The sequence below is a fragment of the Corythoichthys intestinalis genome, chromosome 7 (assembly GCF_030265065.1).
Source record: "Corythoichthys intestinalis isolate RoL2023-P3 chromosome 7, ASM3026506v1, whole genome shotgun sequence".
Taxonomy (NCBI): Eukaryota; Metazoa; Chordata; class Actinopteri; order Syngnathiformes; family Syngnathidae; genus Corythoichthys; species Corythoichthys intestinalis.
In genome coordinates, this window is record NC_080401.1 from 59,781,804 (window position 1) to 59,798,356 (window position 16,553).

Below are 16,553 nucleotides of genomic sequence, written 5' to 3' on the forward strand. Positions count from 1 at the left end.
CATATTTAGTTTTATTTGCTCTGATGGGGAGGTTCAGAGCATCTGAGCTATCAATGTGAACTTTGGACTTATATTTGTTCATTTATGTGAGGCTACTTATTCATTTCCTTATGATTTATGATTTTATTTTTGCGCGATCGTCAAAATATATTCCATTTCACTCTGCATAATATAAGTCATTTGCACTTATTTTTCTGAATGTTTGTTACTATAGACCCTACTCACGTGACGTCACAGCCACGCCCCCGCGCCATGATGTCCGGATACTCGTCATAGAAATGCATTAGCGCTTCGTAAATTCCTCCTATTATTGCACGTTTTACTGCTCGTCAACATTAATACTCAAAATGGTGAAGTCGTGTGTGGCGGTCGGTTGCAAAAACAGAGAAGATAGACGGAGAGACTTGAATTTTTACCGTATTCCGAGAGACCCGAAGAGGAGGCCGCGATTGACTGCTGCAATTCGACGAGAAAACTGGGCTCTAAACGACTATTTTGGACTATCCAAACGTCATTTTATATCTGGTAAGATGCATTTAATATATATTTAGAGGGTTTTGGGCTGACAACCACAATTAAGATCATTGCCAGGCTAATCGCCGACAACATACACGTATGTATGTAGTGAGAGAGTGCTATCGCTAAACCATATAAACATTAAAAGCCCTAGCTCCATTGACAAATGACATGAAATACATTAGACTTGACAGTGGATGTTAGCAAGAACAAAAGATTTTGAATTGAAAATTTCGTAACTCACCTTCCGAGCACAAGATTCCTGCCGAATTTTCGTGTTTCACCCAACCGGCAACGTAGCGTTTATAAGCCTCCAAGCTCTTAAAGTTTTTCAAACTTTCGTGAGAATAGGCTGATTTTGTGTGGACAAGATAGTTGTAAATATCAGGATATCAGATGTCAGGCGAAGCCACCGGGTCGAAAAACATCGATTTAGGCATCAAATACGGATCTGGCGAATGGATAAACTGAAGCTTTTCCACGTAACGCCTTTTATGCAACGGATCCAATGAGTTTACAGCGTCAGATAACACCGGGGCTTCCATGAATTGCTCTATAACTTGCTCGACTAATTGAAAACAATGAGAATAGGTCTGAAAAAGAGGTACAGTATGGCGGCCGGAAACAGCGACACACCCATTTTGTGACGTAGGTGAGTAGGGTCTATAGTATGTAATGTATGTTACAATTTTCTTTGCATAGTTTAAGAGGTTTGCCCCCCCCCCCTCAAAAGAAATGAAAGAAAAAATAAATAATTAAAACAAATTTCTGGCTCCGTGGCGACCTTCACGTCGGGGAGTTCCAGCAAGAAATTCTAGCCCATTACACCGCTGGTTAAACCAGACTGACATGATTACCATAATATAAAGTCTAACTTCCACATCTTTCTGAGCCTGGCTCAATCAGATGTTTGTTTGTGTGTCAATTTCTCCCGGAACACTACCCTGCCACATTCCAGTAACCAGTGTCATCGTAAGGTGAGTGTCGTGTTCGTGTTATCGTGGTATCATGGGTGGATCGGTTGAGCTGGCTCCAACCACTCAAAGAGTATCCATATATAATGGCTTGGCAGCACGAGACTGAAGAGAGACACGGGAGCGATTGGGGGAAAAGTGGTCCCTGGAAGCATCTTTTTAGCATCACTGACTGCGTTTCAGGTACCTTTTTATATTATATGTCTTGTGCCCGATTGTGCAACTTTGAACTGTGTGCCATCTCTCCAATTATGAAATCACAAGTTGCTGCTTTCTCATTAAGTTCCCTGCCTGGTTTTAGTAACAAAAAACGCTTTTGGTCAAGTACTGCGGTTCTCAAATTGGGTTGGTTTATAGCAACGCACGAGTGAGTCTATGTCTCTGTCACACACAACTTAGCCACTTTGCTTAGCTTACTTCTACGGTACTTTTGAAACAGGTCTCAAATTACTGCGGCAATTCTTTCTCCAGCATAAATGTTTTTAAGTCCACACAATGGGCTGTCAAGCTAAGCACGGAAAGTTGGGAGACTCTCTAGGCCATTGTATTTTTTCTCCTGGTTTGTTTTTCCTACTTATGAAAAAGCTGCCCCGGCATTGGTTAAGAGCGGCTATTGGCCCGGTTGCATTGGTCTGGAGCAAGTCAGTAGCGGTAGCTGCTTGGCATTCAAAGTGCTCACGCGCCCCCCCCGCCGATACGGTATCGGTGCGACATAAGTATATACAGACCCGTGCGGTCTGTAGGGTGAGCTAGGCAAATGCTAAGGGCATCGCAGTGTCCAAAAGGGTGTCAAGAAAAAAAATGTTTAAATAATATTTGATGAGACGGGAATTAAAAAAATGTACACGACAATAAAACAAAAAGAACGTCTTTAGATAATAATGAAATCATTGTTGTAGTGCGCCCTCTGCCTGTTTCCTGTGATTACCCTGGAAACCCCCGTTTACAGATGTCAAACCAACACAAAGAAATTAGACTAAAAAATTCATTAGTTGCCACCAAACACAAACATGGTCATCCAATTTAATTGCGATTAATCTATACATTGATTAGCACGATTAAACTTTTTTAAAGGTCAGATTCAAACATGTTTTACTTGAGTCAAAAACAAGACAAAGAAATTATCCCAAAAAAACATGAAGCCGTTGGCTGCCATTGACGGCGATAGACGTCCAATTTTATGAATTACGATTAAATATACATCGATTAATGCGATTAAACAGTTTTAATAACGTCAGATTTAAACCTGTTATAGATTCCCTTAAATCGAATCAACACAAAGAAATTATGCTAACAAAACATGAAGTTGTTGGCTGCTATTGACGGGGATAGTCATCCAATTTAATGAATTGCGATGAATCTATATATAGATTAATGCGATGTAACTGTTGTTATAACGTCAGATTCAAATATGTAACAGATTTACTTGAGTCAAAGCAACAACAAGAAATCATACTAGCCAAAAAAAAAAAAAGAGGTCATTGGCTGCTGTTGACGGCAATAGACGTCCAATTTAATTACTTGCGATTAATCTATTCATAGATTAATGCTGTTTTCATAATGTCAGATTTTAGTCTTGGCTTGACTTGAGTCAAACCCACATTAAAAAAATTAATGAACAAAAAAATGAACTCTCTCACTGCCAATGAGGGGGATAGTCGTCCAATTTAATGAATTGCGATTAATCTATCCATAGATGAATGCAATTTAAGTCTTATCACGTCAGATTTATACCTGTTACAGATTTCCTTGAGTCGAATAGACACAAAGAAATTGGATTTCGAAAATTGAACTCATGGGCTGCTGCCAATGACAAGGATTGACGTCCAATATATTTAATTACGATGAATCCATAGATTAATGCGATTAAGCTGATGCATTTGTACGTCTAGAGTTAAAAAGTCAGTTTTCCCGCTCTCAGTCCAGATTTGAACTTTTGCCGGAATTGATTTTCGCATCGATTCCCAAAAGATGGGCTATCGTTTACAAATGACGCCATTGGCGGTCACAGTCCCCGCCCGCCCACCTCGTCAGCCTTCCCCCGGTTAAAGTTTGTGTTTGTTTTCTCCCCAATCGGCGTCCATAAAGTGCGGCGCCGGTCGCTCCGTTTCGTACCGGTGTTCGGCCATTCCTTACTACGCGGCGAAACGTTCTACACAATGCTCAGGGCGCTTGCGCATGCATCCACACGCATGCGCACATCGGTTAGAAGCGGCGAGTACTCACTATTTTTGTTTTTATTTAGTTATTTAGAACCTTTTCACTGCCTCAAAGATACTTTTTGCATGTATTACCCTCTCATACTTTTAACCATTGTGTTTTTTTGTGTTAGCTTTGAAGCAGTTGACCACATTAGTCACGTAGCGTATTTAAACCGTCCTTATTTGATATAACCACATTTAAGTATTTTCTGCAGGCATTTTTTTAGTACGTTATTCCTGTATGCATCTAAACAAAACAAGCTTAGAGCGCACGGTAGTACTTTAGGTGTCAAATTCGACTAATGTAGGACGTTTTGCCGATATAGCATATTTTGGCAGAACACCGGTCCCGCTCTCGTGATGGCGACTCACCTGCTTGCCGCTCTGCTGTGCTGCGCTTCGGCTCTCCTGGTGGCGGCCACTTCCCCCCCTGTGACATGCGTCGATGACGCAGGGGCGGCGGCGACTATCTTGGCCGTGCAACACATCAACGAGCATCACAAGCACGGCTACAAGTTCAAGCTGGACGAAGCCCAAGCCAGCAACTTTCAACAGGTTAGCTTGGCTAGCTAGCAAGCTGTATAATGCTATCATTTAAAGGACGGATTTTCTTTTACTATGCAAAATTACAGCCAATTAATAATAGGTGTCCAATCCAATCACTTCCTGTCAATTTTGGGACGTTTATGGGTTACCTCCTGTTGATTTTGGGTCACTTGTTGTTTTGGGGCATTTCTAGGTCACTTCCTGTCAATTTCAGGTCACTTCCTGTTGATATGGGGTCACTTTTTTTCATTTGGGAGCATTTCCAGGTCATTCCCTGTCAATTTGAGGTCACTTCCTGTTGATTTTGGGTCATTTCCTGTTCATTTTGGGACATTTACAGGTCACTTCCTGTCAATTTGGGGTCACTTCCAAGTCACTTCCTGTCAATTTGGGGTCACTTCCTGTTGATTTTTGGTCACTTGTTGTTTTGGGGCATTTCTAGGTCACTTCCTGTCAATTTGAGGTCACTTCCTGTTGATATGGGGTCACTTTTTTTCATTTGGGAGCATTTCCAGGTCAATCCCTGTCAATTTTAGGTCACTTCCTGTTGATTTTGGGTCATTTCCTGTTCATTTTGGGACATTTACAAGTCACTTCCTGTTGATTTTGGGTCACTTTTTGTTAATTTGGGAGCCTTTCCAGGTCACTTCCTGTCAATTTCGGGTCATTTCCAAGTCACTTCCTGTCAATTTGGGGTCACTTCCTGTTGATTTTGGGTCACTTGTTGTGTTTGGGGCATTTCTAGGTCACTTCCTGTCAATTTGAGGTCACTTCCTGTTGATTTTGGGTCATTTCTGTTCATTTTGGGACATTTATGGGTTACTTCCTGTTGATTTTGGGTCACTTGTTGTTTTGGGGCATTTCTAGGTCACTTCCTGTCAATTTCAGGTCACTTCCTGTTACTTATGGGGTCACTTTTTTCATTTGGTAGCATTTCCAGGTCATTCCCTGTCAATTTTAGGTCACTTCCTGTTGATTTTGGGTCACTTTTTGTTAATTAGGGAGCCTTTCCAGGTCACTTCCTGTCAATTTGGGGTCATTTCCAAGTCACTTCCTGTCAATTTGAGGTCACTTCCTGTTGATATGGGGTCACTTTTTTTTCATTTGGGAGCATTTCCAGGTCATTCCCCGTCAATTTGAGGTTACTTCCTGTTGATTTAGGGTCATTTCCTGTTCATTTTGGGACATTTACAAGTCACTTCCTGTTGATGTTGGGTCACTTTTTTGTTAATTTGGGAGCCTTTCCAGGTCACTTCTTGTCAATTTGGGGTCATTTCTGGGTCACTTGCTAGTCATTTGGGAGCATTTCCAGGTCACTTCCTGTCAATTTCAGGTCACTTCCTGTTGATATGGGGTCACTTTTTTTCATTTGGGAGCATTTCCAGGTCATTCCCCGTCAATTTGAGGTTACTTCCTGTTGATTTTGGGTCATTTCCTGTTCATTTTGGGACATTTACAGATCACTTCCTGTTGATTTTGGGTCACCTTTTGTTTATTTGGGAGCCTTTCCAGGTCACTTCCTGTCAATTTGGGGTCATTTCCAAGTCTCTTCCTGTCAATTTGGGGTCACCTTCTGTTAATTTTGGGTCACTTGTTGATTTTGGGGTATTTCTAGGTCACTTCCTGTCAATTTGAGGTCACTTTCTGTTGATTTTGGGTCACCTTTTGTTTATTTAGGAGCCTTTCCAGGTCACTTCCTGTCAATTTGGGGTCACTTCCAAGTCTCTTCCTGTCAATTTGGGGTCACTTCCTGTTAATTTTGGGCCAGTTGTTGATTTTGGGGCATTTCTATGTCTCTTCCTGTCAACTTTTTTTTTCATTTGGGAGCATTTCCAGGTCATTCCCTGTCAATTTGAGGTTACTTCCTGTTGATTTTGGGTCATTTCCTGTTCATTTTGGGACATTTACAGGTCCCTTCCTGTTGATGTTGGGTCACTTTTTTGTTAATTTGGGAGCCTTTCCATGTCACTTCCTGTCAATTTGGGGTCACTTCCTGTTGCTTTTGGGTCATTTGTTGATTTTGGGGAATTTCTAGGTCACTTCCTGTCAATTCGAGGTCACTTCCTGTTGATTTGGGGTCACTTTTTTCAATTGGAGCATTTCCAGGTCATTTCTTTACTTTGTCATCCCACCATTGAAAAATACCCCTAACCCGATATTTACATTTATGTTCTGTAATTTTCTGGTCTGTGAAAGTACTTTGAAGGACTTTTTTTTCAGTAAAACAATCTTTTTTTTTTCAGGGGTCAGACCGTTGCCATTTTGATCTCATGTTCAAGTTGAGACAGACCAAATGCCATGTCAGCAACCCCAAATCTCACGAGGACTGCGACGTCATGTCGCGCACCGACCGGGTGAGTAGCAAAACTCTAGCATCTAAGCAAAGCTACGATGAGCTAAGCTAACCTGTGCGCTTTCTCGAAGGGCGCGTTGGCCACCTGCAACAGCACGGTTGAGGTGGTAGGGGGCGTGGCCCACGTTGTCTCGCACAATTGTGACACCAAAGCAGGTACAACTTTTCATCGTACATTTTCAAGTTATCCTTGCATTTCCAATGACACCCACAAGATGGAGTTTTACATAAAATTACAGAACATAAATGTAAATATAGGGTTAGGGGTATTTTTCAATGGTGAGATGACAAAGTAAAGCCTTATGATTTAGGCTTTATAATTAGTTATTAGTAATGCCCCAAAATCAACAGGAAGTGATCCAAGAAATGCCACAAAATCAATACAAAGAACGTGACTGATACCATAAACCCATAAAATGCCACAAACTTACAGGAAATGACTCAAAAGCAACAGAAAGTAACCCATAAAATCCCCAAAATTAAGAGGAAATAACCTAAAGATGCCCCAAAATTGACCGGCGACTCAAAATGAACATGAAGTGGCACCGGAATGCACCAAAACTAACAGGAAGTAACCCATGCCATCCCCTGAATGAACAGGAAGTGCCACTAAATCAACAGGAAGTGACCTGGCAATACTGCAAAATCAACAGGAAGTGATATCCAATTGCCCCAAAATCGAAATGAAGGTACTCAAAATGAACAGTAAGTGACCAAAAATTAATAGGAATTACCTAAAATTGCCCCAAAATTGACAGGAAGTGACTAAGAATGAACAGGAAGTGACCCAAAATCAATAGGAAATGACCTAAAATTGCCCCAAGATTGACGGAAAGTGACCCAAAATCAACAGGAAGTGACCTGAAATTGACCCAAATTTGAAAGTAAGTTACTTAAAATGATCAGGAAGTGACCCAAAATCAACAGGAAGTGACCTAAATTGCACCAAAATTGACCGGTGACTCATAATGAACAAGGAGTGACCTGGGAATTCTGCAACATTAATAGGAAGTGAACAAAAATTAACAGGAAGTGGCCTAAAACTGCCTCAAATTTGAAAGGTATTACTTAAAATGATCAGGAAGTGACCCAAAATGATCAGGAAGTGACCTAAAATTGCCCCAAATTTGAAAGGAAGTTACTTAAAAAGATCAGGAAGTGACCCAAAATCAACAGGAAGTGACCTAAATTGCACCAAAATTGACCGGTGACTCATAATGAACAGGAAATGATCCAAAATCAACAAGAAGTGAACAAAAATGAACAGGAAGTGACCTAAAACTGCCCAAAATTTGAAAGGAAGTTACTTAAAAAGATCAGGAAGTGACCCCAAATCAACAGAAAGTGATCTAAATTGCACCAAATTTGACCGGTGACTCATAATGAACATGGAGTGACCTGGGAATTCTGCAACATTAATAGGAAGTGAACAAAAATTAACAGGAAGTGGCCTAAAACTGCCTCAAATTTGAAAGGTATTACTTAAAATGATCAGGAAGTGACCCAAAATGATCAGGAAGTGACCTAAAACTGCCCCAAATTTGAAAGGAAGTTACTTAAAAAGATCAGGAAATGACCCCAAATAAACAGGAAGTGACCCAAAATGAACAGGAAGTGCCCTGTAATTGCCCCCAAAATACATAGGTGACTCAAAATGAACAGGAAGTGACCTGGCAATGATGCAAAATCAACAAGAAGTAACCAAAAATCAACGGGAAGTGACCTGAGATTGCACCAAAATTGACCAGTGACCCAAAATCAACAGGAAATGATGTAAAATTGCACCGAAATTGACCAGTGACTAATAATGAACAGGGAGTGACCTGGGAATTCTGCAACATCAATAGGAAGTGAACAAAAATGAACAGGAAATGATCCAAAATCAACAAGAAATGAACAAAAATGAACAGGAAGTGACCTAAAACTGCCCCAAATTTGAAAGGAAGTTACTGAAAATGATCAGGAAGTGACCCCAAATCAACAGAAAGTGATCTAAATTGCACCAAAATTGACAGGTGACTATTAATGAACATGGAGTGACCTGGGAATTCTGCAACATTAATAGGAAGTGAACAAAATTAACAGGAAGTGGCCCAAAACTGCCTCAAATTTGAAAGGTATTACTTAAAATGATCAGGAAGTGACCCAAAATGATCAGGAAGTGACCTAAAACTGCCCCAAATTTGAAAGGAAGTTACTTAAAAAGATCAGGAAATGACCCCAAATAAACAGGAAGTGACCCAAAATGAACAGGAAGTGACCTGTAATTGCCCCCAAAATACATAGGTGACTCAAAATGAACAGGAAGTGACCTGGCAATGATGCAAAATCAACAAGAAGTAACCAAAAATCAACGGGAAGTGACCTGAAATTGCACCAAAATTGACCAGTGACCCAAAATCAACAGGAAATGACCTAAAATTGCACCGAAATTGACCAGTGACTCATAATGAACAGGGAGTGACCTGGAAATTCTGCAATATCAATAGGAAGTGAACAAAAATTAACAGGAAGTAACCTAAAACTGCCCCAAATATGAAAGGAAGTTACTTAAAAAGATCAGGAAGTGACCCAAAATTATCAGGAAGTGACCTAAAACTGCCCCAAATTTGAAAGGAAGTTACTTAAAATGATCAGGAAGTGACCTAAATTGCACCAAATTTGACCGGTGACTCATGATGAAGAGGAAGTGATCCAAAATCAACAAGTAGTGACCCAAAATGAACAGGAAGTGACCTGGCAATGATGCAAAATCAACAAGAAGTAACCCAAAATCAACAGGAAGTGACCTCAAATTGCACCAAAATTGACCAGTGATCCAAAATAAACAGGAAGTGACCTGGGAATGCTGGAACATCAATAGGAAGTGAACAAAAATGAACAGGAAATGACCTAAAATTGCCCCAAATTAGAAAAGAAGTTACTCAAAATTAACAGGAAGTGGCCCAAAATTAACAGGAAGTGACATAAAATGGTCCCAGAATTGACAGGAGGTGACTCCAATTGAACAGGAAGTGACCTGGAAATTCTGCAAAATCAACAGGAAGTGACCTAGAATTGCCCAATAGCAACACAAAGTGACATATAGGAGTTTTTTTTGTTTTTGTTTTACCAGCCACTAAAGGCTTTTGTGGTACCTGTGTACAGAGTTCACCAACGCCGAGATTGCAATGATTTGTGCCACCTGCCCCGGCTTGATGCCTTTGGATGACGAGACGGGCGCGAAGGCGGCTCAGGCGGCCGTCAAAAAGTACAACCAGCAGAACAACCATCTTCACTACTTTGGCCTGATGGAGATTTCACAGCTGCAGACCTATGTGAGTCCTTTAGAACTCTTTCGCTGCCATTGACGGTGATCGACGTCCAATCCATTTGAAATGGGAGGGCTGAAAGCGAATGAACGTCGTTGCCAACCCTCCACTTCAAATGGATTGGACGTCGATCACCGTCAATGGCAGCCAACGTGGTCAGATAAGCTTGTTTTGACGTCATTTGAATGTCAATGCATTGCCTTTACTGCGAGTGTTGCCCCTACCAACATGGCCGCCAATCCTAAGGCCATGTTGGCAGGGGCGATGAAAAGTCTTTTCGTGCTTCTGTCGTCAATTGAAATGAGTTGATCACTAGTAGACGTCCAAGCCATTTGAAGCCGGAGGGTTGGCAGCGTTCGTTCATTAGCTGCTAACCCTCCCACTTCAAATCGATTGGACTTCTAGCTCCCTCAATAGCAGCCAACCGGGTCAAAATAGCTCGTTGTGACTTAATTTGAACTTCAATGCAATGACGTTAAAGGGAGCGTCACCTCATGGCAGCCATTTTGGGAGGGGCAATGAACGGCCCTTTGAGGCTGTTGCCGTCAGTTGCAATGAGTTTATTTCCAGGAGAGGGCCAATCTGTTTTAACCGGGAGGGTTGGCAGCCTTTGTTCATTTGCTGTCAACCCTCCCACTTCAAATAGCTTGGACGTTAGTCCCCTCAAAGGCAGCCAACAGGGGTCAAATAAACCAGTAATGTTTTTATTTGAATGTCAATGCATTGACTTTAATGGGAACATTGCCTCAGGGCGGCCATGTTGGTGGGGGCGATGAAAAGTCTTTTCGTGCTTCTGTCGTCAATTGAAATGAGTTTATCACTAGTAGACGTCCAAGCCATTTAAAGCGGGAGGGTTGGCAGCGAATGAACGTTCTGCCAACTGTAGAAATATATTTCCATTTATTCACAATAATCACACGAGAAAAATGCCACTTACTTTTCTTATATATTCACACAGGCCCCTTTTGTCTTTTTACCAGTGTATGTAATTTGATCAGGGCCGGGGGTTGTGCATTCCAAGCAAGTTACCCGAGAAGGGGGAAAAAGGCTATGCACGGGGAGGCTGGGGCACTTATGCTTCGTCTCCTGGTACCTGTAATGTCTTGTCTTTTCTGTTTGTCTGTCTTTAGGTATAAATTATTTGTAATTTTTTATTCCCAAATTCTGTGTCATCATCTCCTGTTTGTTATAAGAATAACACAACCTGTAACAAGGATAAATCGACTCTTTTCCTTCACAGCCCTCCCACTTCAAATGGACGTCGATCACCGTCAATGGCAGCCAACAGGGTCAAATAAGCCAGTTATATTTTAATTTGAATGTCATTGCATTTACTTTAATGGGAACGTTGCCTCAGTGCGGCCATGTTGGTAGGGGCGATGAAAGGCCTTTTCTTTCTTTTGCTGCTATTGAAATGAGTTGATCACTAGTAGAGGTCCAATCAGTTTTGAAGCAGTAGGTTGGCAGGGAATGAACGAATGTTCAACCCTCCCACTTCAAATGAATTGGACGTCTAGCGCCGTCAATGCAGCCGATGGGTTAATAAGATGTGGCGCTCCTTTGTGATGGCAGTACAACTCGAGCCCGACCGGCGGCACCTTCTTGAGACTAGAGTTCGCCCTGGTGGAGACGGTCTGTCCAAAAAATTTCAGGGTTGCCCAAGAAGCCTGTGAAGCACGCTGCCCCGATCGAGCTGTGAGTTAACTCATTCACCGCCATGGTTGTTGAAAACAGAAATTCTGAATATATATATCTTGGAGCAATTTTATTTCTCACGTTTTTTTTAGGGCTGTCAAATGATTACAATTTTTAATCGAGTTCATTTCATCTTAAAAATTAATTAATCGTAATTAATCGCAATTAATCGCATTTCAAACCATCTATAAAATATGCCATATTTTTCTGTAAATTATTGTTGGAATGGAAAGATAAGACACAAGATGGATATATACATTCAGCATACGGTACATAAGGACTATTTGTTTATTATAACAATAAATCAACAAGATGGCATTACCATTATTAACATTCTGTTAAAGCGATCCATGGATAGAAAGACTTGTAGTTCTTAAAAGAAAATTGTTAGTACAAGTTAGAGAAATTTTATATTAAAACCCCTCTTAATGTTTTCGTTTTAATAAAATTGTAAAATTTTCAATCAAAAAATAAACTAGTAGCCCGCCATTGTTGATGTCAATAATTACTTCCACAATGCTCATGGATGCTGAAGCCTATAAAATCAGTCGCACCCAAGCGCCAGCAGAGGGCGGCAAAATTCCATAAAACACAACAAGTGAGCGTTTCACTGTGTACTGTCATTTAAATCTCTCTGAGCGGTGCATCTGCGTTAATTGCGTCAAATATTTTAACGTGATTAATTTAAAAAATTAACGCCCGTTAACGCGATAATTTTGACAGCCCTAGTTTTAAAAAAAAAATGTTTATAATGTTATTATTAGAGATGTCCCGATCGATCGGGATGTCGATCGATCGGGTCCGATTACGCCATTTCCAAAGTATCGGAATCGGCAAAAAAATATCGGACATGCCTTTTTTAATATATATATATATATATATTTATTTTTTTAAATGAAATTGTTTTCTAATTGTATTTAACGTTACAGACAAAATGTCTTACACTCATCCAGAGTCTTTAGTTTTGGCTTAAAGTGGGGTTGTCAAATTTATCACGTCAACGGCGGTAATAACATTAAAATATTTAACACAATTTACGCATGCGCTGCACTACCCACTCACGCAGTGTCACGTTCAATCTATAATGGCACCGTAATATGTACAGGTATACATTAGGGCTGTCAAACGATTAAAATTTTTAATCGAGTTAATCACAGCTTAAAAATGAATTAATCGTAATTAATCGCAATTCAAACCATCTATAAAATATGCCATATTTTTCTGTAAATTTTTGTTGGAATGGAAAGATAAGACACAAGATGGATATATACATTCAAAATACAGTACATAAGGACTATTTGTTTATTATAACAATAAATCCACAAGATGGCATTACCATTATTAACATTCTGTCAAAGCGACCCATGGATAGAAAGACTTGTAGTTCTTAAAAGATAAATGTTGGTACAGATTTTTTATATTAAAACCCCTCTTAATGTTTTCGTTTTAATAAAATTTGTAAAATTTTCAATCAAAAAATAAACTAGTAGCCCGCTATTGTTAATGTCAATAATTACTTACACAATTCTCATGGATGCTGAAGCCTATAAAATCAGTCGCACCCAAGTGCCAGCAGAGGGCGGCAAAACTCCATAAAACACAATTAAATAGCAGTTCACTGTACTGTCATTTAAATCTGTCTGAGCGGGGAGAGTGCGTTAATTGCGTCAAATATTTTAACGTGATTAATTAATTAAATTAATTAAAGCCCGTTAACGCGATGATTTTGACAGCCCTAGTATACATAGAACTAAAAGGCAATGTAAAATGAGTAGAGACAATTTTGGCAGCCTTTGAGCCTTTTTTTGATTGGCCAAAGCCTTGCAATCCCTCTCTCAACGATCAGAAATATCGTGGGAAGCAATGTGGGGAAGAAAGGTAGAAGTTGATCTTTTTCTTAACACCCTATTTTATTTCCCAACGCTGAGAAGATATATCAATTGGTACCATTACACACAGTCATGGTTGCACTTCCCATCAAGCATTTGGGAAGCAGTTAAATGGCTGAATTATCATTTACTGAAAGCTCATAAAAATCCACTAGATGGCAATATTTAGTCACAATATACAAAGTCACATTTGTCCTTTAAGAAATACAAGTCTTTCTATCTGTTGATCCCTCTCACAAAAAGAATGTTAATAATGTAAATGCCATCTTGAGGATTTATTGTCATAATAAACAAATACAGTACTTATGTACTGATTTTTATTCATTTTTTTCTAAATGCATTGCCAAAATGTATATGATCGGTGAAAATGATCGGGAATGATTGGAATTGAATCGGGAGCAAAAAAAAAAAAAAGCAATTGGATCAGGAAATATCGGGATCGGCAGACACTCAAACTAAAACGATCGGGATCGGATGGGGAGCAAAAAAACCTGACCGGAAAAACCCTAGTTATTATTAAGGCTGTCAAACGATTAAAATTTTTAATCGAGTTAATCACAGCTTAAAAATGAATTAATCGTAATTAATTGCCATTGAAACCATCTATAAAATATGCCATATTTTTCTGTAAATTATTGTTGGAATGGAAGGTACTGTATTTGTTTATTATAATAATAAATCAACTAGATGGCATTAACATTATTAACATTCTGTTAAAGCAATCCATGGATAGAAAGACTTGTAGTTCTTAAAAGATAAATGTTAGTACAAGTTATAGAAATTTTATAAATTTTATATTTAATTTTATATTAAAACCCCTCTTAATGTTTGTGTTTTAATAAAATTTTCAATCAAAAAATAAACTAGTAGCTCGCCATTGTTGATGTCAATAATTACACAATGCTGATGCTGACAATGGTGCTGAAACCCATAAAATCAGTCGCACCCAAGCGCCAGCAGAGGGCGACAAAACACCAAAAAACACAAGTGAGAAGTGGACATGACACTGTGTTGTCATTTTAATCTTTTTGAGCGGGGCTTGTGCGTTAAATGCGTCAAATATTTTAACGTGATTAATTTAAAAAATTAATTACCGCCCATTAAAGCGATAATTTTGACAGCCCTAGTTATTATATTTTTTTCTTCTTTAATTTGATAATGTAAATCGCTCCTTATGTTAGTGAATATTTTTATCATTCATACAATAAAACCAAATACTAAATATAACAAATTGTCATAAATACGTAAATTGAAAAAAAATTTTGGGGGGCGGGGCAATTTGATATCTTAGGTTTTCTGTGTAACACTGCCCTTTACTTTGAGAAATGTTTCTTTTTTTTTGCCGACTATTTCTTTTTCAATGTTCGTTTTGCAGATTATGTTCATTTCCAATTGTGTCTCAAAAACTTGGACTGCTTTTAAAAAAAAAATATTATATAAAATATATGTATATATTATCTTTTTTTATTATATTGTTTTTTTAAAATTATTTTTTCAATGTAACCCCCCCCAATTTCCATTTCATTTCATTTTATATAATTAATTAAAATATTTTTCTATTTTTTTCCTGTTTTTTTAATTACATTGTTTTTTAGTTTTTTTCAGAGTAATTTCCCCCCAAAATTTCCATTCAAAATAGTTTAATTAAATAAAATTTTTATCTATTTTTTTCCTGCTTTTTTTTTGTTAAATTATATTTTTTTCCCCAAAGTAATAATGGAAAAGATGAAAATATTTGTCAATTTTTTTCCTGTTTTTAAAAAAAATTATATTATTGTTTTTTAATTTTTTCCAGAGTATTCCCCACCCAGAATTTCAATTTAATTTAATGTAATTAATAAAAAAATATTTTTTACAGTTTAAAAAAAAAAGCATTACATCATATATATAATAATATTTTATTGCATTATTTTTTATTACATTGTTTTTAAAGTTATTTTTAAGAGTAATTACCCCCCCAAAATTTCCATTTAAAATAATTTAATTAAATAAAATATTTATCTATTTTGTCCTGCTTTTTTGGATAATTATATTAGTTTTTTTCTGGAGTAATTCCCCGCTCCACCACCCAAAAAATAAATAAATAAATAAAAACTTAGATTCATTTAAGAAAAATATGTTTCTCTTTTTTACTGCTGTTTTACTTTATGTTTTTTCTAGATTAGCCCCTCAGAATTTCTATTTAAATTAATTTAAACGTAACAAATGAAAAAATTCTCTATTTTTTTTCTTTCTTTTTTTTTAATCCCCAGTACCCCCCCGGAATTTCCATTTAAATTAGTTAAATGTAATTACCTAAAATATTTTTCTTTTTTTTTCCTGCTTTTTTTTTTTTTTTTAAACATTGTAATATTGTTTATTTACTTGATTTTGCAGAGTATTTTTTTTCCCAGAATTCCAGTACGTCAATAATATCTAGCAATTATTTTCTGTCAATTTGTTCCTTTTTTTCCAAGTATTTCTTCTTTAGAATAATTAGTTTTCTATTTTTATTGTTCTCAAGTTCCTCGATAACCGCTGATTTTCACACAAATATCTGAGTTTTTTCGACTAATTCATTTGATCGTATTTTTCCGTGTTTCCGCGTGACCGGATTTTGACGGCTGACTGTTTATCCCTCCAAGCATCACGCCTTCTGCAAGACGAGATACAGAATCAACGGAGAAGAAGTTGGAGATCTTGACTGTGAACTGTATCTCCCCAAAGTAAGTCCACAGAAAAAAAGCATGCGTGCAGGTAGAGCCCCTCACGGTGGCCGTTTGCCCTCCTCAGGATATCACCCCGCTAGCGGACGGCCAGATAGAGCCCGCGTGCGTGTTGTTTCACAACAGTCAGGAAGATGCCGCCTGCCACCACCATGTTGGCAACCAACAGCCGGAGATCCACCAGATATGCCCCTTCCCGCCTGCCGTGTTGCATGCGGGACATGCGGATGCGTAAAAAATCGCGTTCTGGTATACTAGGTCTAAATAAAGACAAATTTGAAACCTTTTAGCTGTTCTTCCTTGGTGTGTTGGTTGTCACGTAAAGTGAAATATTCCGTATGTGCCTATTCACAGACGTGCTTA

At 38.4% G+C, this 16,553-nt stretch overlaps 1 protein-coding gene across 1 annotated transcript; it reads left to right on the plus strand.

Annotated features, from left to right (window-relative positions):
* Positions 1-1,386: 1,386 nt before the first annotated feature.
* On the plus strand, positions 1,387-16,484 carry LOC130918524 (alpha-2-HS-glycoprotein-like). The gene is made up of 9 exons (XM_057840278.1): positions 1,387-1,493; positions 1,589-1,673; positions 4,031-4,246; positions 6,481-6,591; positions 6,662-6,746; positions 9,738-9,907; positions 11,474-11,596; positions 16,110-16,190; positions 16,258-16,484. The coding sequence occupies exons 1-9, from the start codon at positions 1,423-1,425 to the stop codon at positions 16,423-16,425; spliced, it is 1,110 nt and encodes a 369-aa protein (XP_057696261.1). The 5' UTR covers positions 1,387-1,422; the 3' UTR covers positions 16,426-16,484.
* Positions 16,485-16,553: the final 69 nt, after the last annotated feature.